Source organism: Rhinopithecus bieti, unplaced genomic scaffold (genome assembly GCF_001698545.2).
Source record: "Rhinopithecus bieti isolate Rb0 unplaced genomic scaffold, ASM169854v2 scaffold_19969, whole genome shotgun sequence".
NCBI lineage: Eukaryota > Metazoa > Chordata > Mammalia > Primates > Cercopithecidae > Rhinopithecus > Rhinopithecus bieti.
Genome location: NW_016810434.1, coordinates 6,263 through 33,758, shown reverse-complemented (window position 1 = coordinate 33,758; position 27,496 = coordinate 6,263). Strand labels below are relative to the sequence as shown.

Sequence of the window (27,496 nt, the reverse complement as noted above, 5' to 3'; positions counted from 1 at the left end):
TCAATGATGTTGAGCTTTATTAATGGCTCCTCTCCGGAGGCTGCTCAGTTGTCCCTAGGGAACTCCTCAGAGATCCTCTGCCTTCCCACGTGTGAGCCCGAGGACACTCGGGAGCAAAGCAGTGAAAGCGTTTCCCGGTCAGATGCTGCACTCCACGCCTGCGTCCTCCTCGTGGCTGCAGTCATGAAATCCCCAGTTATTCTTGATGCAGCTCCAAAGGGTACTCTCCGTGCCCCGACACTGAACATTATCCAGCCAGATCTGCCCAGTGCCTTGATAGAGAAAAAGCAAGACAGAGAGAGCAAGAAGGGTAGGATTAGAGTTAAAGCAAAGCAGCCACGTGTGTGCCTGGGAGATTCCATCCGGGGTAGACTGCCGAATTTTCTCACAGTCATTCTGGCCCATTCTGGCCCAATGTGCTGATGGCTGGCTTAGCCTATTTTTTTTTTATTTAAACAATGACTCTGCCTCCATTTTATTCTCTACCCTTTGATGAAAGTCTCATGCAAATATTTAATACTTAAACCCCACACTATTTGAAATATCTTCCTGGGGGGTTGGGGGTGTCCCAGCGTTTAGTCTCCTCCCTGGTAATTCACTCCTACTGTGTCCACCTTTCTCACATGCCTCTGTAATCATGGCATCACTCTGCTCTAAAGCTAGCATTTGCTTTGGGTTGGAGTAAGGACAGGGAACACTTGGGGTTGGGAGCAGGGGGGGAAACTGGCCTCATGTCCTGCTGGGGCAGCTTCTATGGCCAGAGAAAAGGGCTCTGCCTGGGGACTTAACTCCTTTGCTCAAGGTTTGAACTTTTGGCTGAAAGACATAGGCCGAGTCTCCAGCATCTGAAGACATTTTCCCCAAATTTTAGTAAGTCCCTGCTCTGATTTGTTTCCTCTTCCCTTCCCATCTTCTCTTTAAACATGATCACAGCCAAGACTGCTGGTCAATTCAGGATGCTAGTTTGCAGACAGCTGGAGTGAACGTCTGTGTTTGCCTGCCCTGAAACTTCTCGCTGTTCTTCTAGTTCCAACAACTCATCTGTCCTTTGGAGAGCCATCTCCGGCAAACACCCTTAGCCATGTGGCATTCTGACCCCAGGGCTGGATGGACATTGACTGAAGCAAGGCCAGCCTTCACTGTCAGCGCTGGAGAAGACAGGTCATCTTTCTGCTGGGGTTGCCAAGCTGGAAGGATGCATACCTGGAGCCCTGTGCTGCAGAGCTTTTTGGTTGCTTGGACCAATACTTTTCTTTTAAGGCAAACCACACTGAGTCACTTGCCAACACCCCACCAGCCAGAGAAAGCCACATCCACACCTCTGGGGAAGAGGCCCTTGGCTGGTGACTCACTTACCAGCTCCCACTTTGTACAGGGCCCTTCCTCTGGAGTAACCCAGCATGCGGCAGAAGACGGTGGCGTCAGAATTGTGCCATTCATCATCGCAAATGGTCCCCCAGGTACCACTGTAGTAAACTTCAGCCCGGCCTCGGTTACTACTGCCAACAATCCTGACGGACACTGCGTTTCCACCTGGGTGAAGAAACACACGTGGGAGAGGCGAGGAAGGTCCCTTGGGGCTTTGGGTAACTGTGGGCTCTTTCTTTTCATTTTGGAGTTCTACAGTTAAGGAAAAGAAACGCCCCTGCTTGACTGTCACCAGAGCCCGGAAGATCCCACTTTACAGCACCAACCCAACCTGGCATGCAGCCTCCGTGCACCTGGGGCCTGCAGGCACAAGGCCAGGGGGGCAGGTGTCCCTGTGGCTGGTTTGCAAATCGCATACACCAGATCTTGTCACGTGTTGTGGAGAGAAAAAAAAGAAAAGTTGAGAAAAGAGAAGGAAGGAAGGAAAGAATGGAGGGAAAGAAGGAGGGAGAGAGGGAAAGGAAGGAGGGAGGGAGAGAGGGAAAGGAAGGAGGGAGGGAGAGGAAAGGAAGAAGGAAAAGGGGAGGAAGGGAGGGAGGGAGAGAGAAAAGGAAAGGAAGAAGGCAAAAGGGGGACGGAAGGGAGAGAAGGAAGGAAGTGAGAGAGTGGCTGGGGGAGGGAAACTGCTAACTGCTGCTGTGTGCCGTGGGCAGGCTCATTCACGGGACCAGACCCTCAACTCTTCCCCAAAGTGAGAAATTTATTTGAGAACCGTCTTTTCCCCCAACACACACAATTTTCAGGTACAGAATTGACTTTAAATCACACATTAAAGAGAATATAAATAGTGATTACCTGTTTCACCTTTTTCTCCCTTTACTCCTCTCTCCCCAGAAGATCCTGTCATGAGGAGAAAACCCACACGGTTTGAAAGAAATCCAGGCAGGATGCCTTTGCCTACATTTGCAGGAGTGGGGAGCGGGTGGAGGGGTGGGGGTGGTCAGACTCTCCCTGGGTCTCGCCTGTGGCCTGGCATTGTGGGTACGGGACGTCCTGTGGGTGTCAATGATTAAGCAGGAAGAAATGGGCCTGAGCTATAGCAAGAGGGGTTGAAGTTAGATTGGTGAGGGACGCTTGGTCTGGTCAGGGACATGGAGTGGGATGGGCTCATCTCCTTCATGCAAACCGTCTAGGGGTGTTGGGTCATGGGGCATGGCTCAAGTGCACATTCATACCCCTGCCTCTGATTCTAGAGCTGTGCCTAATCCACTGCTGTGTGCTCCATGCCTAGGACAGCCCCCAGCGCAAGACTTGTCAATTAAGGAAATAAACCTCTACCCTCCTGGGTTCTGAAAACTCCCAAACCTCTTAAAACAGGGCGTTTCCTGTTTTCAGGTACAGAACTGGCTGTAAAGCATAGTCCTAAGAACCAAGGAATCAGATGCAGAGGCCTTACCTTTCATTCCCTGGTCTCCCTTCTGGCCAGCTGGTCCAGGGGCTCCCTTGGAGCCTGCCAGCCCCGGGCTCCCCTGTTCTCCCTTCACACCTGCAGGGCCTGGAAGGAGAGACATTGCCCTGGTCAGGTACCCTGCTTTGCCTTCCCAAGAGAGACCCAAGGGCCTTGCTGTTTAACAAAAGAGTTATCCTTAACTGCCACACCTCCCCCATGGCTGGGCTACCTGAATGTTCAGCCTGTCTTTGGTCCATATGGTGGCTGCACTGGTCTCTCAACTCTTAGGGAAATGCTATTGAGAACAGGCAGGCTAAAATAGCTGGTGGTATTCCACAGATTGTTGGTCCTTCTGGAATTACATAGTTACGTGGAAGTTCTAGCCACGCTGGGATAATTTGCTAGAATGTTTCTAAGCCTCCATGTCTCCTTTAGTGAATTGAAATAGTAACAGAGGCCGGGTACAGTGGCTTACTCCTGTAATCCCACGCTTTGGGAGGCCAAGGTGGGAGGATGACTTGAGGTGCGGAGGCCAAGGCTGCAGTGAGCTATCCTGGCACCACTGTACTCGGGCCTGGGTGACACAGATACTTTATCTCTAAAAAAACTGGAAAAAAGCAAAACAAAACACAAAATGCTAGAATATCTAGCTTATGAGGAAGAAAAGTTGCTCAAGAAATGTGTCTGAAAAATTTCACTTTTGCACTCACAGGGGCAGGGCTGTTGAGAGGCCTAGAAACACTCTGCAGCTGGTGCCAGCTCAGTACCCAACTGAACCCCAGGCTCTGGAGGTGAGGATAAGAATAAGAAAGCCCAGAGACAGGCAGCGGGAGGCAGAGAGGAGAAGCTTGGGGGCCAAGACGAAGAGGCAAGTGGGCCACAGCTGAGGCGGGGAAGCAGCAGCCGTGGATGGAGCAGAAGGGCACAGCTCCATGGCGGCTGTACAGCCCGGAGCCTCCGCCTGCATCCCAGCTCTCCTGACATTTTTCCCCTTTGCCATCCTCAACCCCTGCCCCACATGCTACACCCCCCAGGATGCTGAGTTCCTGTTATTCCCAGGTTTTGCAGTGGAGAAATCTGAGACTTGAGTGACAGAGCCCTGGAGTCTTAACCTCCACTTTGGAAGAAGGTCACAGCTGTGCGTTCAAGGTCAACAAGACCCGCCCTCTGAGTGGGCGGGCCTTCCCCATCATCACTCTGAGGGATGAAAATGCAGTCAGCCCTTTACCTGGAACTCCTGGTTCTCCTTTTCTTCCTTGCTGTCCTTGAAGTCCTAAGATCAAAACAAAAAAAGGAGGAGAGGAGATAATAAAACTTAGATATTAGACATTTTTAATCTTAGACAACCTCTACCTTTTGTCTGATTAATGCAGATGGAAAGATACATTGGTTCTCCACGATTGTTTAAAGACTCTTCAGCAGATCATAAAAAGAGACAGTCTGCAGATGAATGAGAACAGATGTATTGGGGGTGAAACAGCAAGGTACTGGATGAAAGCCTGGATCAGACAGACCCCAGATGCACCGCTGGCCTTTCCTGCCCACCAGTAACCTGACCTGGCGTCTAAATCCAATCCCATTCCCTGCTGTTGCATTTATATTGGAAGAGAATTGGGAGATATCTCGTAAATAAAGTAATCTTTATTGCCAAAAGACTGTGGAGGGGGCTCAGTGGCCACCAGGAGCTTTGGGGGTCCTCACCCCTAGTAGATGCTCTACAAGTATTTGTTGGTTTATTTCACTGTGGCCCCCAGTGGCTAAAGATTCACGTGGCTAAAGGGTCTAATGTCCAGAAAATGGAAAAATAATAACCACAATCATTGGTGATTATCCTATTGTAGTTAATGTTAAAGTTGCCCCATTCTTCCTTCTTTCCGTCCATTCATCCTTTTTTTTCAGTAAAGTTTCATGGAAGACCCACTGTCCCCAGCGCCCTGCTGGGTCACTGTGAGATAATAATTTGTTCATTTAGCAAGATTATGTCCTCTTGATTCTAAGTGCCAATATTTATTTTATTTCAGAGAAATAGGATTCCTCAAAGCAGTTACACAAACTTGGGAAAATGCAAGCTCATTATTGACTATCAATAACAGTTACTAGAGGGTAACAAGGGGAACACCAACAATGAGTCATAAGTATCTGTGGCCCTGGCTAGGCACGGAGCTCAGTCAACCTCCTTGCAGTTGCCTTGGGGAAGTTTCTGCCCGCCCTGCCCCGCCTCTCACTTCAATCCCTGGATTTTCCAAGCACCTGCAGTGTGTTGGTCAGTAGAGGGAGAGGCAAGAGGCTGGCAGGACTCTTCAGGGCTGCTTCTTGGAATAATGAGCAAGAGCAGTTGTGAATGCCCCTGAAATCCAGGGGCATTTCAGATCCCACCCCCAGTCTTGGCACTGCCTGGGGAGGAGGGCGGGAGAGCCAAGGGGCTGGCAGTTGCCGCTGCAGACCCAGGCAACAAGAGAAGCAGGAAGTGCCAGAAGATTCTGAGAGGGCAGGTACTTCTGTTCCTTGTGTTAGGGAAAGGGACAGAACTGAGGCTGGGATAGGTTTTTGTAAGAGCTGGAGGTGCTTAGAGGTAAGCCCCTGGCAGACAGGCCCCAGCTTACACCTGGCCATTTATGTACACACCTGTCCCTCTGAATAGAATGTCTCACCCCTTTGGTTCACCTGGAGAACTCACATTTAGCTTGTAAACTCTGCAAAGATATCAGATGTCACCACCTGTGAAGCCTTCCCTCTCTCGCCCAAGACATGATATCCTTTCTCCCAAGGTATTAAAGCAAAGTGGTTCCATAGTCTGACAGCCTGGGCTTGAGCCCACTTCTGTCTTATACTGACTTTGTGACCTTGAGTCAGGTGTCCCTGCTCTGAGCCTCAGTTTCCTTCTCTGAGTCTCCTTGTTGCCTCCTGAGGCAGTTGTGAGGCTGAAATGAAATTGTGTGTGTCAAGTGCCGAGCCTCGTGTCTGACCAGCGCTAAATAAATGATGTCACAGGACCCTGTGGATCCTGTGTCCCCTCTAGGTGGGGGAGCACCTCAGGTAGTGAGGTTGAGTCCACATATGAGCACCAGGATTGCTGCACAGCTAGCACCCAACAAATATCTGCTATGGACCTGAAGGGCTGAGCTAAGATTGTCCAGGAGAAGTGACAGATGTTTCCCTTCTGCTTACCTGCATCTGAACAGCATATGTCAAGATGGGTTAGGAGAAAGATGACATTCTATATGTCTATGATGGTGATGAAGTAGGAAACAGTCCACATCACAGTGTCTTGGGGTCCCTGAACCTCGCCTCTAGGGACATGCTCTTAAGGTAGAGATTTCTGCAACATGGCACCCTCTGGGATGCAGATAGAAGGGGCCAAGAGTCTGGATGTGGACTGTTTCCTACTTCATCACCATAATAGACATATAGAATATGATCTTTCTCCCCACCAGTCTTGACATATGCTATTCACATGCAGGTAAACAGAAGGGGCCTCAAAACACTGTGACCTCCCTTTATTGTGACCCCCCAAAGAGATGCACTGCTCCAACTGTCCTCTAAAGTAAACACCCTCTAAAGACAGGAATCATAGGAAAGCCCCTGTTCACCAGGTTCATGGCCCCAAGCCTGACCCTCCCTCTTCGTTTCCCATACTCTCCCTTCCTAGCTCCTCACCTCCAGGGGACTCAGCATTTTCTGCTGCCTGCATTGTGCCAGGCACCATGCCAGGGGCTTTACGTGCATTGCCTTGTTTGATCTTTCTGCCACCCTCCAAAGCAGTGTGATTTCCCTCCTTTACAGGGGAGAAAGTACACACTCAGAGATGCTAGGTGAGTTATCCAAGGTCACATAGGAGTGAATGCGGAAGTCGGGGCTGTCACCCAGGCCCAGCCTCCCACTGTTCCCTGAAGGCACCTTTGTTCCACTAGTACTAGGCTCACCCCTCTCTGGAGTTTCACTTGGTCTATGCACTTGGTTCCCAAGACACCTCCAGCCTCTCTGGGGCCATTTCTTCCCCCTAAAAGAGGAGTAGTCAAACTAGAGTATACATCAGAATCGTCTGGGTGCATCTTGTTAGTAAACAACTTGCTAGGGCCTACCCAGAGTCACTGATTCAGTGGGGCTGGAGTGGGAATCCAAGAATCCACATTACTAACAGGTTCCCTGGTGATGCTAATGCTGCAGGTCTCAGGACCACATTTTGAGTAGCACTGCCCTAAACAACTCTCACTCATTTTTGAGGGACCAGCTCACAGCCCACCTCCTACAAGCAGCCTTCCTTGTCTCTATAGGAACTCACAGCCCCTCTGGCATCTGAACCCTCCCAGACCCACAGTTCATATGGCAGAGGTTGGACCTTGATGAAATGTCTTCTGATATGTGTTTAATGGGTATTGGAAATTAGCATTGAGGTTTGTGTGATTTCTCTCCAAGCCTTGCTGGACTCTAAGAGAACACTGGCTGAGTGGTTGTTCATGGACTAATCGATGGAGGAACTAGTAGTTACTTCACTATAAATCAAGGCAGCATCCTGATAGGATCAGCTCCTGCAGAGTAGAGGGAGAAATGGCCAAAAAATAGGTTCCAGAGCTGCTTGTTGTAAAACTACACTGGAGAGCAAATAAATGCTGGATTTTTCTTCTTAACCATAAGTAAGCTGGCTTTCCCCGAGTATCACAGCTTATCAAGCTGAGAGGGCTCCAAATATTTACTTGCAAAGTATTTTACAGAAAAAATTTTCCCCAAGAAACGTGTGTTAAGTTAGAAAACACATGCCTTCCAGTTGTTTAGTGTTGAGCTGGTGTTCTGACTAAAGTCTTCAACTGTTCCTGCTCCCAGGGAAGTTGCCTATTTCAAACCTAGAGTGCTGTGAAACTGTCAGGGACCTGGTGTTTTTCTACACTGCTGCACGCCACTGAAAAGGAAACAGGATCAGCAAAGTCAAGTAGCTGAGCCTGTGGTCACCCAGCAGTCAGGGGTAAGTTCAAGTTGAGGCTCAGGTCTCCTGATTCTGAGTGAAATGGAGAAATTTCCAACACATTAAGAAAACTTTCCTTCCTTCCTTCCTTCCTTCCTTCCTTCCTTCCTTCCTTCCTTCCTTCCTGCCTGCCTGCCTGCCTGCCTTCCTTCCTTCCTTCCTTCCTTCCTTCCTTTCGTTCATTCGTTCTTTCTTTTCTTTCTTTTTCTTTCTTTCTTTCCTTCTTTCTTTCTCTTTCTTCCTTTCTTCTTTCTTTCTTTCTTTCTTTCTTTCTTTCTTTCTTTCTTTCTTTCTTTCTTTCTTTCTCTCTCTCTCTCTCTCTCTCTCTCTCTCTTTCTTTCTTTCTTTCTTTCTGACAAGGTCTTACTCTGTTGCTCAGGCTGGAGTGCAGTGGTGCAATTATAGTTCGTTGCAGTCTCAAATTCTTTGGCTCAAGTGATCCTCCTCCTCCTCCTTCAGCCTCCTGAGTAACTGAGACTACAGGTACATGCCACCATGCCCAGCTATTTTTTTTTTGTATTTTGTAGAGAGGGGGCCATTGCTGTCTTGCCCAGGCTGGGGAAACCTTCCTAAATACCATGCCAACTTGGAGGCTAGGTGCTACTAGCAAATTTAGGATTGAGCGAATAACTGACAAATTGGCCTTGTGGTAAGAAGTGACATGAAGGATAAGGGACTCAAAATTGGGGTATGTGTAGAGTTCTGCAGAGCTCTCTAAGAAACTTAGAGAAAAATGAGGAAGAGTTTTATAAATGACAATTTAGTGATTTGACTTAGTAGAATTTAATAAATTATTGGACTATCTCAGCACTTCGATATGAGGAATAGAATTAACTGAGAAATTATACCTTCAAATGCAGATGAGAAACTTCTTCAAATACAGATGAGAAAATGGATTTTGAGTTATTTGCACTTCGGTTTTGCCCGAAGAGGAAAATAAAAGGGCATGGAAAATTCACACTGTTATAGTTTAGACATAAAGGCCATTGAGATAAATAATTTCCAATCAGATTGATGTTTTGGAGTTTAAATGTTTTGGCTGCTTCTAATGTTATTTCATGAGGTGGAAACAGTAAAAAGAGAAATGTCATGATTACAAGCTGAAATGGAGTCCTTCTTTGTTTCTAAACAAATATTATTTCAAAATAGCTAAGATATGTAGAGCTAAAATTGGATTATTCTTCTGCAATCTTTGAAAGTGAAAAGTTAGAAATACTAAGTGATGGAGACTGGACAGGGTCTGTTTCTAGCAGGTAAAAAAAGTGACCCTGAGAGAAGGTTCTGCATGCCTTGCTTGATAAAATGTGGAGGTTATCTTCCCACCAGAATGGAAGGAATTTCCTCTTTGTCTTATTTAATATGAGCTGGTCCTCTCTCTTAAGAGGTGCAAACAAGAGGAAGCATTTCACCTGAATAGGGTAGAGTGTGGTCAGTGGCTGTGGGGGAGATAGAAAGGTTTGGTGACCAAGCCAGGATTTACCCATTTACGGAGGAGTGGAAGGTGTGGCTGGGGTGGAGACAGGGTGAAGGTAACTGATTTCTCTCAAATCATACACTCTACATTCTTCCTTAAAATCGAATCTGGAACAGCACAACTATGGAATCAGACTTTGGGATTCACTTCTGAATTCAGTTCGTACTCCCTGTGATACTGTGAGCAAAGGGTTTACTCTCTCTGAGCCTTTGCTTCCTACGTTGTAAAGTAGAATGGTAAGTTCAGTGTGATCATGGGGGTCAAGGCCCAGACACAGTGCCTGGCCCAGAGGCACTGATAATAATGAACAGACCACTCATCTTTTTAAAATAATTAATGCACAGTAATGAAACCTAGCTGTCACCTAGGTCAAGTCAACACACAGCAATTTTTCTGTTTTCATTTAAAGTGGCTAGATATTCTCTTGAGAGATTAATGATTTTATTTACAAAATGGGAAATACGTCAGATTGGAAACCTGGTTGATAGATCAAAACTGACCAAGCGCTGCAGTGGCTTTAGTTTGGGGAATACCGACATCCTGACATTGACAAGTATACACTGTCCTCCATAATGGGGAGATTGGGCTCCCACTCTCCGCCTGCCCCCTCCTTCTCACACTTCAGAAATTGTCAAATGTAATCTCTCCAGAAGTTTATTAGCCTATGACTCCAGGATGATCTACAGACCCAGCTAGATTAGTCAGATTATGGTCCTATTGGAATTCCCCTCTGAGATGTGTATGTGGACTGTCAGCTACTTAATCAAGGCAAACATTTGGACTGGGTGGGCAACTTGTACAGTTTTAGATAAACAGTAATTATCACAAGCCCCAACTTGAAATGCAATTCCTCATGTTTACTTGGTCAGCTGGGGTAACCCCTAGAATTTGCTGGCTGGTACTCACTACTAGTCCTAATTATTGGAGAACTCCATAAGAGTGCTCAACAGATATACAAGGTCTCAATGATGATGAAATTAAAACGATCCCCAAGCTATGGGCCAAAAGTCTTTTGCTAAAATAGGTGTGGGGTCCTGGGTACGTAACTAAGAACTGTGATAGGGCCTGAGAGCTTCACGTTTCCTCCCAGGAATGGAACAAGCTGTGACCTTCTGCTCTGATCCTTTGTGAACAGGGATAAAGGGAGGAGGTGTCACTCATCAGCACGCCCTGATGGTGGGGCTGGGGAGGAAGACCTCATGATAGATTGTACTAATAAGACCCCAAGCTTTGTCTTGTATGGGCCTAGATTTGAACCTGGCTGTATCTTTTAATGGCTGTTTGACTGTAAAGTTGCGCTGCGGAGAGTGCTTGTCCCACTGGGTGTCAAGAAGATGCTCATTAGCAGGAGCTGCTTTTGTTCTGCAAATCCTCCCAAGATGCAAAGGGCAGGGCAGGATTCCCTACCCTCAGACTGTGGGAGACCCAGGCTTGGGGCTTGGAGAGTGATCACAGTGCTCCTGTGGGTAAAATCATGTTTTACCTCTGATACTCTTAGTTAGTCAAGAAACATTAGTCTGGCAGTGGGGGTGGGGACAGAGGGTGGCTACCATTTACAACCGAGAGATTAAAGCAATCATCTCCATGAAACCACACAGAAATTTCAGGGGCAAGAGAGCATCAGGTCTCAGAGTCAGATGGACTCTGAGACTGGGGACCAGCGAAGATGGAAATATCAGATCAGAATGGACAGTGAACAAGCCAGGAATGTCTGACAACCATACCCAGATGGAAACTTTCCCATGGTGAGACCTTGCTGGTGGCCTTCAGGTGGCATCCACATGGGATCAGATAGCAGGGATCCTCCCATATCGACACACCATCCATAAAAATCACAACTGCTGTGGGACTAGACAGAGAGGGTGTAAAAGCTGCCCTTGCCATGGCTCCCGACAGCTTTAAAAACAACCCAAAAGTTCAGGCCCAGGGTCCAAGGTTTGCCAGGAGGTGGTGATGAATGAATCAATCAATTGATTAGAACCGTGGAGGACCAGGTCCCAGTGTGAGTCTCTAGCACAGCACAGGGGGTGAGGGCATCCAGGTTGTCCGACACAAGCATGACCTTCTTCTCGGGCAGAGGACAGGGGTGGAGGCAGACTGTCTACAGATGTCCTTGGCAGACATGCAGCTTTACATCATAACCCTGCCTTCCCCATAGCCCCTCCTGCCTGCTCCTGGCTTTCCAATGTATGCAACAGTTCTCCATAGAAATACCCAATCAGAGTGTGCCCACACCATCTGGCAACAGTCTCTGTGTTCACTGTAATACCCTGCATGTCTGAGGGCAGAAAGGCAGGAATTGGTCTTATGCATTGTGATAGTAGTTTGGACTTTCTAGACCAAGTGAGCACACTGCGACTGGACCAAACTGGCTTATAAAGTAGACTATATTGGTACAATGGTTTACAACCTAGACTAAATAGACATGATGGTATATAACCTAGATTTGGTTGGCATTATGGTATAAACTCGTCTTTGTGAGTTAGGCTAGTGTGGGTCAGTGCTCCCAGGCTGCTCCCTTAGGAAAATGTGGAAGAAGAGTTTTCTGGATCCTCCAGCCTGAATCCAGACTCCTGGACTCCTCCTGGGGGTCCCAATGAAGGGTCAGCAGGAGAGAGCAGAAACATACAGCTGGGAGGCAGACCAGGGAGATGCTATGGGCAAGGTGCTTTGCTCTCCTCCCTGATGCTGGAAGTTTGGTCATGGCATTCAAGGTCTTTCATGAGCTACGAGAAGAGAAAGAACAGCTCTAGGCCCTTGGGCTTAAGTGGTCCTGGCAGGGGCAACTGCCGTCCATAACCAGGAACCTCAGAGGCCAAGGCACAGAAGACCCTCTGCCTCCTCCGTGGGCCTAACAGGAGGCAGTGTTTCTCCCTATCCATCCTGCCACCCAGCAAGCCCACCTACTCACCCACCGCACCCTCTGTTACCTGTGTCCCCTTTGCTTCCTTTCAGGCCCGCGGCTCCTGGACTCCCGGGGCTCCCTGGAAGTCCTGGACAACAGACAGCACAGAGGGCATAAGGGCTGGACTAGGCAGGTTTTCACACATCACTCTCTGTGCTCGCCACGGGACCCAGGATCTCACCTGTTAGCCCACGGGAGCCAGCACTGCCAGGCTCGCCCTTGGCACCTGGCTGTCCCACTGCACCAGGAGGGCCTGGAACACCCTGCGGTCCAGGTTGTCCTGAAAGGAAAGTAGTGACTGCCAGGCTGTGGTGGTTGGCAGAGGGCCCAGCTGCCCCAACCCCTGGTGCTTCTGTTCTCAGCAGTGAGACATGTACCTCTTAACACCTTAAAGTCCTCTTGGCAGATTTAACACCTCTCTTTAGAAGCCATGAGCTAGCCCTCTTAGTAGTAGGAAAATTATTCTCAGCAACTTACTGATCTTTTCCATCTGCAGGGTTTGGGACTTATGGACTTACTAGGAGCTCTGGGTGTGACTGTCTAACTCCATGCCATGGGTGGCAAAGTGGGGTGAAGTCTAGAAAGAAACATCAGTGAGGCCTGCCTCCCGCTGGCTGCTCTGTTCCTGTTAGTCAGGGCCAGGTTTTAAAGAAACCCCAGGTGCTCTGGGTGAACACTACAATGAAGCAAAAGATGGTGGAGCCAGGTCCCCAGCTTCACTCTGCCAGGGACAGTGGTAGCTGGGATGACGCCAAGATTCCTGTAGTTCTTACCTGGATCTCCTTTAGCTCCAGGAAAACCAGCCAAACCTAAGATGAAAAAGAGCTTTTAGGAATTTTTTTTTTCCCTTTGGCTCAGCCAGCCAAAAAAAAAAAAAAAAAAAAAAAGAAATACCTAGAGGTCAATGGATGTGACCACGTGCTCTCTTACCTGGTGAGCCTGGCCTCCCGGAGTCACCTTTACTCCCCTGGGCTCCAGGAGGCCCCATGACCCCTGCATCTCCTTTCATGCCCTTGTCCCCTTTGCTTCCTGAAAAACCAAAAAGTCTCAGTTAGGTGTGGGAGGAACGCCAATCAGGCCACCATGTCCTCCTCCGACACTTCCCATTCCACTGAAATCCCGAATCCTAAACTCCTTGGGCTCCTACTTGGTGCCCACAAGTGGAAGATATGACCACTGCTCCCAAGGAGCGCACCACTTTGCCCCAGAGACAAGGAAGAAACTCATGAAAATCTGGTGAGGTGACCTGGTATGGCTGACAGTCAACAGAAAACCCTGGTCCCCTTGGGAGGGACAATAGCCCAGTCTCGACCAGCACTGTCTGGCTCATTTTAGTGTCTGCATTTTGGCAATTATTTGAATTCACTTCAAAAATTGAAACCTGAGTATTCCAAAAAGCAGATCCCAAATGCTGAGAATAGCAACTTTGAGGCATCAATAGACAGAAAAACATTGCAACAGCTCATATTCCTGCCAGCACTTCAGACGTGGGCTTTCCTGGTACCCAAGATTTCAAATTTTCCACTTATCATCAGAATTCAGAGCTCATCCTAGGCTGTCCCCTTCTGAGTCCTCTGTCGCTCCCTCCTCTCTTGCTAGTGCCTGGTGCATATCAATTGACAGAGGCTCCTCACTGGGGTAGGGCTCTGCGACTTCTTTGGTTTAGAGGTGGACTGCCTGGACCTTGCCAGCCACTCAATGCAGGATACTACTGGTAGGCTGCCGAAGTCCCACCATCAGCTGGGTGTCTGTGCTCAACTCCACTCCCCTGGGGTTGGGGAGAGTGGGGCAAAGGTCTAAATAGGAACATCTCACTTCAACACAACCTTTTAGGCTTTCAAAAAGGCTTATTGGGAGGCAATTTTGTTAAAAGGCATTTATTGCTCCATTCTATGATTTTGATAATTCTGAAGCTGGGGAGGACTCAGGCATGACACCAGCTTTCTCTCCAGTGACTTAGAAAAGGGGGCAGAGAGCTCTGAAGAGGTGAGGAAGAAGGGAGAGCCCTGGGTCTTGGCATTGAGTGCTATGAATTCATGAGTTGTGAGGCTCATGAATCAGACCCCTTGAGATGGCTGAATACTTGAAGGGTGGCTGCTCCTTGAGGAAGACAAAGCAATCCTAAGGAACTTGGTTGTGACTGAGCCGTCCTATAACAGCTGGAGGGGCAAAAAGCAGAGAAGGCTGTTCTTGGCCATTCAGAGTGTCCACTCTAGAGAAGGGGCCAACGGCACCTGTTAGAAAGCACTGAGAACTGTTTCCCTGGAGGAATCTGTTGGTGCCTTTTTTGCTGTGGGCCAGGACCATCAAGTTACAGCATTGCTGGGCCACATGAGGTTTCTTCAGAATGGTCTGGGCCTGCATCTGCATTGCTATAACTTCCACTCCCCAGCAAAGGGGATGGCTTTGGGAAGAGGGCAGTATCACATCAGTCAGAGGACCACACTCTGGCTCTAGCTAAGGAAGCACAGCTGCCTCTGACTTCAGAACTTTCCAACTGTAGCTAAGTAGTATGGTGAGGAAAATAGGCCTGTCCCCTGGGACTTCAAGTTGGTGGCTTATCTGTCTACTAGCAGGAAGAGAATAGGTAAAATCTCAGCACTATTGGGGTCAGGTCTCCCTTGGTTTGCGCAGCCCAGCCACTGGCAGTAGTTTGAGCAAGCCATGGGTAAGAGAGATCTCGTGATCTTGGGAAATGAAATTTGGGAAGAGGAGGAGTGGGCCAGAGTCCTGATTTTTGAAGAACTCAAACTGCTGCCTTTCTCTTCACTGACCACAGCGTTTCCAGGCCTGAGTCTTGGTGTGGATTCTATGCTTGCCTCTGTGACAGTGTGGTTGGGAAGCAGCATAACTCAGACTCAGTGGGCAAAGACCTAGCTGTGGCCCCTTCTCTGGGGCTGGTGGGACCACTTTGAGAAAGTCTGGGTTTCCCTTTCCCATCTATAGAGAGAAGTATGTTGTTCCAGCTTTGGAAGGATCCTCAGAGGTCAACTGCCCAACCATCTTCCTGTGCCAGTATCCCCCATCAGCCCAGCCTAGGAGAATTCTGCAGCCCCTCCTCCCATCCCAGCAGACAGCTTCCCGCTAAGACCAATGCCCACCCAGTTCATCAGGGGTCAACCCCAGGTTCTGAATCATTCTTCCTTCCTTGCCTTAGCACAGTTGGTCCTCCTGAAACCTTAGTCCATTGGTCCCTTGGTCCTTACTCTTCTGCTGGGCACCACCCTGGGCAAGACCATTTTCTTTCCCACAAATGCCCTTTGAATATTTGAGGATGGTTAACACATCCCTGCTAAGGGCTGTCATCTTGAGGGCAAGCCTTCCCAGTTTTTTGTAAGGAATTCCCATGTGCCAGGTACAGTGGTACACATCTCATATGTCTTATATTCCTGCAGTAATTCATCCTCATTAAAGGTTTGTATTATTATTAGTCCCCTTTTCTAGGTGAGTAAATTGAGGCGAAGAGAGGTTAAGTCATTTGCCCAAGGTCACACAGTTAGTGAGCTGTATCAGAACCCAGGTCTGTCTGATCTTGAAACTGAAGTCCTTCCCTTTCTACCTTATGGGATAATACTACTACTGCTGCTACTACTACTACTGCTACTGCTACTGCTACTACTACTACGACTATTACTATTACTAGCTATCACGTATTTGATGCCTATTACTAGTTATCAGATATTTAATGCCTATCATGTGGCAGACAGTTTGAAGGCATGGTCTCTAACCCTTATTACTGTCTTGTAAAATAAGTCTAATTTAATTATTATTTTAATTTAATTACCATTCTTTTCTTTCTTTCTTTTTTTTTTTTTTTGAGACGGAGTCTCCCTCTGTCGCCCAGGCTGTAGTGCAGTGGCCGGATCTCAGCTTACTGCAAGCTCCGCCTCCTGGGTTTATGCCATTCTCCTGGCTCAGCCTCCTGAGTAGCTGGGACTACAGGCACCCACCACCATGCCCGGCTAGTTTTTTTGTATTTTTTGGTAGAGACGGGGTTTCACCATGTAAGCGAGGATGGTCTCGATCTCCCGACCTCGTGATCCGCCTGTCTCGGCCTCCCAAAGTGCTGGGATTACAGGCATGAGCCACCGCGCCCGGCCTAATTTAATTACCATTCTTTTCTAAAATGAGAACATTAAAGCTCAGAAGGGTGAAGTATTGCCTTAGTCACACAGGTGACCAGGTGCAGAGGAGGGATGGGAACCAAGCCCACCTGGCCCCACAATCCTCACTGTCTGCCATTCACTGCAGAGCCTCCCCGATGGCTGCAGGAGGCTGAGAGGTGGAGAGCGCGGACTGCTCAGTCAAGTCCAGAGCCCCTAAGCCAGTGTTTCTCCGAGTTTGGTGCCCAGACCTTCAAGGTCAGAACCGTCCAGAGCATTTGAAACAGACCCTCGAGCCCTCCCTGCATTTTAAGCAAGCACCCAAACAGCTCTTATCATATTGGCCCATGGCTTGAGGAACACTGTTCTAGAGATAGCACCCTCAGTCAGTGGGGGATTCTGGCTGCCTGGGGTCTCCCTCCTGGAATCAACCCTCTTGCCCTTGCCGCCAGTCAGTCTGCCCTGCTTCCCGAGGCCCAGTGCAGGCCCACCCTCCTCATCCCCTCGGCTTCCTCTCTGAGCTCGTAGCACTGCCTGTGCCCCGACTTGCCATAGTCATGCCTGGAATGACATTGTTCTCCCTCTCACATTGCATCTCTTTGCTCACTCGGGAAGAAGAGACCACGTGTGGTCCTCCAGAGGTTCCCATAGACAGAGCACTGCCCTGCCCTCGGCACTGAATAGACCCAATGGGACAGAGGTCAAGCCCTGGTTCCCTCAGGCCTCCTGACAAGCACCAACACCCCCAATACGGCCCTCACCTGGGAGGCCCAGGTCTCCTTTGTCTCCCTTAGTTCCAGTTTCCCCTTTTGGGCCAATGAGACCCCCATCTCCTTTGCTGCCCTTCTCTCCTTGGGGTCCTGGGGTGCCTGCAAAGAGAACGGCTGGTGAGGTGGGCTCCCACTATCCTTTTGGGGACAGGCTACTAGAGGCAAAGGGGCAGGAAGCGTTTGGGAGAGAAGGGAATGGGACCCCTGGATTTCTTCTGGGGGATGTGCTAGCTCATTTCTTGGGTGGTCTTGAAGAGGTGTGGCAAGACTCAAGAGAAGAGGACTGTAGGGCGGGCGGTAACCTTCTGGGGCTGGGGTGGGGCTGTGGAGAGAGGTCAGGGAGAACTGCCTCAGTGCCTCAGGCAAGGCATCATTTGTCCCTAGCAGAGCAAGCACAAGTTACCAGTGGCTCCTTGCTTCCCTGGAGCACCCTGAGGTCCTTGGAGGCCTGTGAGGAAGGGAAAAAGAGCTCAGTTGCTGTGGCCTGAGAATGTCTAAAATGTCTTTAATCAGCTGACATTCTAGATCTGCTTAGTTGGGCAAGGTGCCCAGAAGGAGATCTCTCTCTTTCTCTCTCTCTCTCGCTCTCTCTGTCTCTCTCTCACACACATACACACTCACACACACGATTGCACAAACACAAACAGCAGAGTCCCTGGCAGTTCCAGGCAGCGTTTGCTCTTGCTATGGTTTGAAAGCGTCCCTCAAAAGTTCGTGTATTGGCAGACTGGTCCTCAATGCAACAGGTCCTAGTGGGAAGGTGTTTGGGTCATAGAGGCAGATTCCTTATGAAGACATTAATCCCATCTGGCAAGATGGAGTGAGTTCTCATTCTTGTGGGACTGGATTAGTTACCAAGAGAGCTAGTTCCATTTCTCCACCACGTTTTGACTCAACACAAGGCCCCCACCAGAAGCTGCCAGAGGGAGCTTCTCAATCTTGAACTTCCCAGCCTGCAGAATCATGAGCGTCTATCCTGTGTGAATTACCCAGTCTCAGGTATTCTGTAATAGCGACACAAAACAAGCTAAGACAGCTCTCTTCCCAAAGGTCAGGAACAGCACCTGGGAATATGTCCTGCATGGCAGTGCAGGAAAGGCTTTAGAGTCAGGCAAGTGTGTTTGAATTGTAGCTCTGTCACTCCCCAAACTGGATGACCCTGGAAAAGACACTTAAGTATTCTGCACCTCAATTTTCTCATCTGTAAAATGGGGCTGGTAATGACTACCTGGTCTTCAGCAGATGCATAATTAGTGCTCTAAGACAAAAATGGAATTGAGAATGGTGATTCCCACCCATGTGGCCCAGGTATCCAAGGCTAGCATGTGGAGTACAGACTGGAGGTGCTGGGTGTTCCTGGGGCTGGTGCAGGTGCAGGGGCAGGGAGGGATCTGTTGGGGAGAGAAACGGTAAGAGTATGTGGGCAAATTGAGGGATCCAGGAGGCAAAGTGGAAAACAATGGGAATGAGAGGAGTGAGAGGAGGCGGGTGTATATAGAGAGTCTCTTAGTGAGTTGCTGAATTACAAAAGCTTTTCCTGAGAACACCAGTGGGGCCCAAGCAGAAGGTGCAGATGGGCTCTGGACTCCACACTCTCTATGGAAGCACAACAGCCTGCTTTGTGGATCTGTTTCAGTATGTGGGTTCCAGAGGATTTGGGCTGAAGAAGGGGTTGCCTGGTTTTAGTGCTAGTGATTGCACAGTCCTGCTCTGATCCCTCTGTTAGGGCTGTGTGATGTGCCTGCCTATCAGAGTCCTAAAGAGAAGGGGAGGCTCCAACTCTATTCCTTCTTGAAGTAAATGACTGAGCTCCTCAGGCTTCTGGCTTTTCCTTCAAGCCAGCCTCAGTGGCTCCACTCTGGTGAGTTTCAGGCACCTAGCCTGAGTCCCTCTCTCTCAGAGGAAAGAGGATAGAGGGAGACCCAGTCCCCTCTGAGTGAGCTTGCTCTGCTCAAGCCCCCACAGGCTGAGTGTGAGTGTGTATGCATGGGGGGTGTGAATGTCTGCAAATGTGTGTGAGCATATGCATATGTGCCCAAGTGTGATTGTACTTGTGCAAGTGTAAGAATGCAAATATGCACATGGATGTGTGCTCAGACACTGGTGTGCATGAGTATATGCGTGTGTATGAGTGCATGTGTGTGCATGAGTATATGCATGTATGTGAGTGCATATATGTGCATGAGTATATGGGTGTATGTGAGTGCATGTGTGTGCATGAGTGTGATTATGTTTGTGCGTGAGTGAGTGTGAGAATGCGAGTATGTGCACAGATGTGCCCTCAGACATGAGTGTGAGTATGTGTGGTGTGAACGTACGTGCACACCTCTGACTGCACCATAAACCTTCCTTCTTATGGTCTGCCTATCCTCCCCCCTTAAACCCTCCTCAGAAAACCCCCTGCTGGACACAGATCAATAGGCTCTTTGGGGACCCTTCTATTAAATTCCTTCCCAAAATCAATTTCTGGAGGATTCTCCCTTCTAAAAAGTTTCCTTTCTTGTAACTGGTGGTGTTTTCTTTCTGCCTCAGCAGCCTGGCAGCTTAGAGCCCTGCTTTGTTTACTCCCAACTCCCTTGTAAATCCTCTCGTCTGCCCTTTGTCTAGCAAAGGTCTTAATGTCTTTGCATCTTCACATCCCAGCAGCCTGGACCCCTTGGGGAATTTGTAAGATGGAGGTTCTGAATGAAGGGTGGATGGGAGCAGAGTGGAATGGAAAACCAATGTTTGGGTTTGTCCCTGGGGAGGGACAGCTCTGGGTTCCCCATTCTCTGACTGGGCTCCGTGAACCCAATTATATTAATAAGATGGCTGGGCAGAATTAGGCAACAGTTTAAAAAAATGGAAACTAATATTTTCCCAGGAGCAATCATGAGCTTTGGGTCATTGTCTCTAATCACCCCTGCCCCTGGCAGCCCTCTGCAGCCCTCTCTTCCCCAATCACAGAAAAAGAAACTGAGGCTCAGTTTCTTTGGGAACATCAGGAAACATTCCCAAGGGCACAGAGCTAGTCCAAAGTGGAGGTGCATGTGCCTGACAACAGAGTTCCTGTTGGACCAAGGAGGCCAACTTTCCGAAATGGCACTGGCAGACTTACATTCTCACACAGAGGAGCGGGTAGGAGTCACACCCACCAGCCCCACCCAGGATGAAGGCCATCTAGCCATACCTGCCCCTGAGGGCCCTACTCTGGCCACCAGAAAGGGTGCTTCCCAGCCTCTCAGCCCCTCTGGGGTCTCCCACCAGACCTCCCTTCACCTACAGACCCCTCAGAGGTCCAGACTCTAGAGTGGGGCTGAGTCTGCAACCCGCGGCAGTCATTCTAAGAAGCTTGCTGTGTATTTCTGGGCACACACCTGGCACCTACTCACCCGCCTCTCCCTTGACTCCCGGTGGGCCCTGGGGTCCCGGTGGGCCTGGAAGGGAAAGGGAATTCAGAGTGAAGCCAAAGAAGGAGGAGGAAAATGATTAAGGGTCAACAGACAAAGACCTGTACCTGTTGCTCCATCTCGTCCCGCAGCCCCCTTGGCTCCCTTCTCAGCAGGTGGCCCCGGTGGGCCAGGGGCACCAGGCATGCCCATGGCCCCCTTATGACCTTGAAGACCTGAGGAAGAGAAGCAGAGACACTAATGAGTCAGCCAACAGGATTGGGCAACAACGCCATGCAATCACTCACATGGTGATTCATTCAACAAACGTTCACTGAGCATGGAGATGAGCCAACTGTGTGGAAAGAAGGAAAGAAGACAGAGTTCCTCCTGCAAGAAACCCATGGTCTGGAAAGCAAAAGAGAGACACTGAGTTAAACAGTCCTGGGGGCAGGTATTAGCACTGCCCCTTTAGCTGGGTGACCTTCTGCAAGTTACATCATCGTTTTGAGCCTCAGCTCCCTCATCAGTAAGATGGAATTAGTGTACTAGTTACACATGGATGTCCTGAGGTTACCACGTGGGGACAATCATGGAAAACATACAAGGCAAGCTCTGGATAAATGGAGCCTATAATTTCTAGAACTCACATGATTCTCTACCATTTCCAAGGACCACTTTGCAGATGGAGTTTCACTGGAATCTCACAACAATCAGAGGGGGCATACAGGGCTCCTTGTCCCCATCGCCAAGGTGGGCAGTGATGTTCTGAGATGCCCAGGTCTTGCCTGAGATCTCACCTTTAGAGTGTGACCACAGATTCCAGGTCTCCCCAGGGCAAAGCCTGCACCATTGCCAAGCCACTGTGGCGGAGAAGCCTGTGATGTGCTTTCTATTTCAAAGTAGAATCCCATCCAATGTGTGGGATCCATATGTCCTATCATTTTATATATACAAGGCTGGAAGGATGGAGTTTCAACTGGTGACTAGAACCTCTCACTTCAGCAAGGGATCCCTTTTGGATGTGTCTCTGGAGAGAGAATCATTTCAGGGTTTGACATCTGCTTCCACTGATGAGTGGCGTGACCTGGATAGGGGTCTTCACTTGGCCTAGCCCTGGTTGGTTTCTTGTTCTGTACATGAGAATAGCACATCCACCCTACAGGGTCTTCGGGAGGACTGCAGAGGCCATGGCGCATGGAAGAAACCCAGTGAAATGGGCTCTTACTGTTGGCCAAAGGGAAGGGACAAGAACCTCAGAGACCCCACGATGCCAGAGATAAGACCCCTCCTCTGCAGAGCGGTCCCTCCTCCTGGGTGATCAAAGCTGGAGGTTTCTGCCTCTGGCACTTCTGAGGGAAAGTGCCCCATTACTCCCAGGCTAGAAGGGGATTTTCAGGGTAAGCTCCTAGGATCCTGTTCCCATTAGTGTCAGAACCTCTACCATCCCTTCTCAGGAAGAGCAGTGCAAGCTGTTCCGGCTCCACTGTGGTGGCCTTGTCCCCTGGGGGCAGGGATAGGGATAAGGCTCAGGCTCAGGACTCTAATTCAGCTTCTCCAAACCTGCCTGCATCATCTTGAGTGAGTCCATGTGCCTCTGAACCCCAACAGTTGCTTGGGGTTAGTGTGATCAGTCAACAAACCCTATAGCAAAGTGCTTGTGCTTATCTAGGGGCACCCTCAGGGCCTACCTCATCCCTGCCCCTCCGTAGGCTCATCTCCCTGCACCATCCCGTTGCTCTTGTGCTTCAGACACATGAACTTTCTTTCTCTGTGGTCTTTGACTCACTAAGCTCCGTCCTGATCCAAGGGCCTTTGCACACATAGCTCTCTCTGCCTTGCCTGCAGGCAGCTCAGGCTAGCTCTCTGCCTTCTTACCCAGGGAACTGCCCCATCCTTTCAGAGCAGTGGCCAGGGCTGTGACTGCATCAGGCTCCAAATTGGTTGCCTCCTAAACAGGAAGGCTCACGAGGGCAGGGCCTTGTCTGTCTTCTTCATGTCTGGATCCCCAATGCCTATGGCGACGTCTCATCCTCATGGAACTTTCAATAGATATTTGTTGGGAGGAAGCAAAGAAGTCCAGGATTGATAGGGGAGAGAAACGGAGAGACAGGTGGGTTTTGCAATCCTCTTCCTGAAGCTTGGCTGAGGAGCAGTTCCCCTGACTGTGTTCCAGGCAGCCTGCGTGGGAAGGCAGTTCCACAGGCAGGCTGCCTCCAGCGAGACCATGACTTCTGGGTTCCACACCCAGCCCTCCTCCCCTGCCCACTTATTTGTCACTGGGGCCTTTTCAGCCAAGAAACCAACCGGGAGCCCTGTCAGGCAAGGCAAGCCATGGGGAAGGGGAGAGAACACAGCCTCCCTGGGTGGGAAAGGGCGATGGGCAGGGAATCTGGAGAGGCACGTAGTGCCTGAGGAGGAGCCGAGAACTCTATAGCCCCAGCTGCTGGAAGAAGTTTCCTGTCTCTGGTTTCTGGGCACAAAAAGAAAGAATGGGAAGAGAGAGACAGACAGAAGTCAGAGGCAGAGAGAGACTGAGAAAGACATGGAGAGAGACAGTTGGAGATTTTCTCTATGTGTATACATGTATATTCAGAGAGACAGACAGAGTTGGAGATTTTTCTCTATGTACATACATGTATATTCAGAGAGAGAGAGGGAGACATGGAGAGAGAGCTGGAGATTTTTCTCTATGTACATATATCTATATTCAGAAAGAGAGAGAGAGACAGAGAGGGAGACATGGAGAGAGAGCTGGAGATTTTTCTCTATGTACATATATCTATATTCAGAAAGAGAGAGAGACAGAGAGGGAGACATGGAGAGAGAGAGTTGGAGATTTTTCTCTATGTACATATATCTATATTCAGAAAGAGAGAGAGACAGAGAGAGAGACATGGAGAGAGAGAGTTGGAGGTTTTCTTTATGTACACACATCTATATTCATACAGAGAGCGAGAGAGGGAGAGACAGAGTTGGAGATTTTCTCTGTGTACACACATCTATATTCAAGGAGAGCAGAGAGAGGGGAGACGATGGAGAGGAAGCTGGAGAGTTTTTCTCTATGTTACATATATCTATATTCAGAAAGAGAGGGACCAGAGAGAGAGACATGGAGAGAGTTGGAGGTTTTCTTTGTGTGCATACATCTATATTCAACACGAGGAGAGAGAGACATGGAGAGACAGAGTTGTTGAGATTTTCTCTGTGTACACACATCTATATTCAGAGAGAGAGAGAGGGAGACATGAAGAGAGACAGTTGGAGTTTTTCTCTATGTACGCACATCTATATTCCTACAGAGAAAGAGAGAGCCAGAGGGAGCCCATGTTCTGTGCTCTGGGTTGAGGTGGGCAGCACTGTGCCTAGGGTGGGTGACAGGCAGATTTTGAAGGTTGTACTGAACCCAATGGATTGAGAAGTTTAAGCATTGATTCTGTCCACAAAAGCAATTGAAATTGTTGAAACTGCCCCTCCTTGAAGGAGAGGAGCCAGCATTCATCAGGCTGGAGGCTCTCCTAGCATTAGCATTTAGTCTTCTCAAGAATAACAGAATAACAACCATAATAACAAGAGCAAATAATAGTCATAATAATGACGAAGACAAGAACATCATTGAGTACTTGCTCTCTGCTGGACACTCGACTAAGAGGTTTACATTTATTGTTTTATCCTGACGCTAATCCTAGGAGGTCCTACCATTATCTCCATCTTATAGGGGAGGATATAGAGCTCAGAAACGTTAGGTGATTTGCTCAAGGCCACCTAGTTTACAGGGGCAGATCCAGGATTTTCTGTAGGTCTCCCCAGTCCCTGCTTCCATCATTATGCAAGGCTGCCTCAAAACCCTCCCCGGTCAATAGTGTGATCTGGGCCGTCCTTGAAATATTATGGGACCAAAGGATTCTGTTCTGAAAATGGCATGTATATTTATCCTCAGGTGGAAATTTCAACCACTCAGCTGATGAAATGGAACAGGGCTGTGTGAAGTGAAGCGTGTGTGCAACACAACACATGTGGGTTGAGGAGGGAAGAAAAGGCAAACAAGCCATAGCCTTGTCCTCAGAGAGCACATGCCATTGTCAGACAGCTTTTGCACAGCATCTCACTTGAGTCCTACAGCAACTCCGTGAGGTGAGTCAGATTACCTCCACTGCTTCCTACACAGGTGAGTGGCTGAGGCTCCAGAAAACTTAAGCAACCGACCCAGAGTCACACAGCCAGTAAGCCCCAGACCCAGGATTAGAACTCAAGTCGGCCTAACTGCACAGCCTGTGCCTCCATGACACCTGCCTCCCATCGTTACTGCTCTGTAGGAGAGAGGAGTCAGACACCATGGAAATGAGCACAGCACCTCTGGTGGGAAGTGCTATATATGTGGTAGGTAAGAGTCACCTGGAAGGAGTGCTTATGGGAGACCAGGAGAGAGGCTGCCCTGGCAGCTGGAATGCTGCCTGGTCCGGCCTGGGAAGGTAGCTAGATTTGGAAGGGTGGAGTGGAGAGAGGAAGCCACTTTAAGTAAGGAGGGGGATGATAGCCCAGAGGCTGGGAGTCCAATTAAGGTCCAGGAACAGAGAGGAGACTCAACTGAAGACAAAGGAGGCTGTGGGGACAGGGGAAGGTAAGCTGGGGTCAGATGTCCCGACTGAGAATGGCACAGGCCAAGGGGACCTTCTGGGGAGGTTTTGTGGAAAGAGCAGTGTGGGTGTCAGTGGAAATGAACTTACCTGGAGGGCCTTGTTCACCTTTGATTCCAAACATCCCTGCAAGGGAAGGAGAGTGAGCTACAGCTGAGCTGTGTAGCACCCTTGGCCCTAGCCCCAACTGAGAAGTGCCCAGGCTCTTTAGTGGGAGGGTAAGCCCTCCCATGTGAGACTCCCATTAGACTGTGGGGGTTTGGACAACAGGAGCCAAACACCTGGCTGTTTTTTGGGAAAGAGTCCTTGGAAAGAGCCAGATGCTAAGCTGTAACTAGCGGACTGCACCCTGAGACCTGTAGATCCCTGGGAGCCTTGGAGGTGGGGAAAGGAGGTTGCTTCAAACCAGCCTGAGGAGGTAGAACCCCTTCGTGTTGGTCAAAATGAGCTCCTTCACATTTCAAGGAAGGGACACTCCCACGGTGTCTGAGTGTCTGAACCTGGACTCCATCCATCTGCCCACAGCTATTACCCCTCTTCACATCCCCACTCAGCCTTCATCTTTGCTCCCGGGGAGGCTCCTCTGGAGGGATTTGCCTCCTGGGTCTGTGCTGGGTGTACCCTTTGGTCACAGGACCCAGCCATGGGATCACCCTCCTAAGCCTCAGCTCACACGGGGCCCAGAACAAGGAACCCTGCTGGGGCCGAAGCTCTGTGTCACAGGGTAAACCCTACAACAGTGGGGCCACACCTAGCAGCTGGTTTTGCCCAAACTGTCTGAGGGCGAGGCTCTTCCCGTTTTGGGGCAGCCTGAGAGAGGAGAGGGTGAAGCCGCAAGGCCGTGAAAGCAGTGAGGGAAGGGGCACTCCCGGGGTTTTCACCCTTGGCTCAGTTTTCCCCAGCCTGCAGTCCTACCACCCAAGTCACTGTGTTTCCCCCAGCAGGTCCGGTTGTCCTCCTCCCTCCAAAGTCCCCATATTGTCTGAACTAGTTTGGTGCCTTGAGTTGCTCTCTCCCCAACCTCATGTCAATGTAAGTCAGCTGTGGAAGAGTGGTCCAGAGAACCACCCTAAGCTCTGTGTTTTACCCTCCCTCCCAGACATTCTGGATCCATCTGGGGACTCTGGGTTCAGACTTGGCATTGAGTTTGTTGTTCTAAGTCCCTGGCTCTTGGAGGTCACACTTTGCTTAGACAGAGCCCTTAATTTCCTGGTTCCTGATCCGGCTGTCTCCCAGACCTCTGTTGAGAAGTCCCAACCCAGAGGGGAGGAGGCCAAACCTGGGTTCTGAGTGAAGTTGTCTACGCGCTGCAGCAAGTGCTCGTGGCTGACACGGACCCAGGTGAGTTGGGACTGCAGGACTTGCAGCCTCGATGCACCCTGAGCCAGGTGTTCTCCAGAGTGTGTTGACCGCAGCAAGGAGAAGGGCAGGCTGTCCTCAGCCGACAGAGTGTCATTGAGGAGATACATCTCCAGGACCTGGAGCCGCTCCTGCAGATTCAGAACTGGGCCCCACCCCACAGCATTCTTTTAGGGACTGAGTCATTTGAGCATATCCCTGACATTCTTGTGTCATGTGTGCATAACTTCTACGGGCCCTGAATTTGTAAACACAAATTCCACGTGCTGTCAGGACCCAGCGTGAGCACAGAGCCTTTTCTACATCTTGACCATGTGTGCTCCACACTCAGGCATGATATTGCACAACCACAAAACATTTCTGCATGGCCTAAAGCTGTGCCTACTGCATCCATAATCAATCTCCAACCTGCAGGCAGTTAAGACCTTCCTGCATGCTCTGGGTGTGGATGCATGACAGCTAACATGTTGGTCTGACCTAAATATGTGCAAGCAGCATTCGTGTGTGATCTTAATATACACATGATGTGTTTATGACAACTTTGCATTCAGCATTCTTGAGTGACTTCAGTGTCTGCTCATGGAATTACTTCATGATTCTAACCTTTAGATTGCGAATTACTTCAAAAGTAAAATCGTGTTCAAATGGACACTTGGATCAGCAAAGCGCTTCCCACTCAGAGGTGGGAGTCTTAGATGTCATACATGTGTGGCATACCCTGTGTGAAATTATTGTGTCTTTCACTGCTTAGACACATAGGCTCCCAAGTGCATTCTCGATGTTTCTCTCTCCTTCTCTCATGCACGCATACACACAACATACACTGCCTTCTTCGCTTCTCTCATCACTGTGGCTGCCAGGGACTGAGACTCTCTCCCAGCAGATGGGAGCAATGGCTCAAGGCTCTCCACTCAACCTGAGGAACCCAGCTGGGTCACCTCTCTCTCCCAGGAGGGACTACACAGGACCAAGCCTGCTTTACCTTGGACCACTAGCAGCCCAGCACCAGCGGTGAGCAGGATCAGGTAGATGACCACCACAGCCAGGGATAAGTTCACCCCATTTCTCCTCTTGGGCTTTGGATCTGAAACACAAGCCAGGC

The 27,496-nt window shown here is 49.5% G+C and overlaps 1 protein-coding gene across 1 annotated transcript; it reads right to left on the bottom strand.

Annotated features, from left to right (window-relative positions):
* Positions 1-27,496, bottom strand: MARCO (macrophage receptor with collagenous structure). The gene is made up of 16 exons (XM_017891996.1): positions 27,377-27,496; positions 26,315-26,539; positions 25,126-25,161; positions 20,527-20,634; positions 20,402-20,446; positions 17,434-17,478; positions 17,022-17,129; positions 13,088-13,186; positions 12,931-12,966; positions 12,339-12,437; positions 12,183-12,245; positions 4,047-4,091; positions 2,825-2,923; positions 2,224-2,268; positions 1,357-1,533; positions 1-272 (listed from the first exon to the last, which is right to left on the bottom strand). Exons 2-16 carry the CDS (start codon positions 26,502-26,504, stop codon positions 139-141), a joined length of 1,329 nt encoding a protein of 442 aa, XP_017747485.1. The 5' UTR covers positions 26,505-26,539; positions 27,377-27,496; the 3' UTR covers positions 1-138.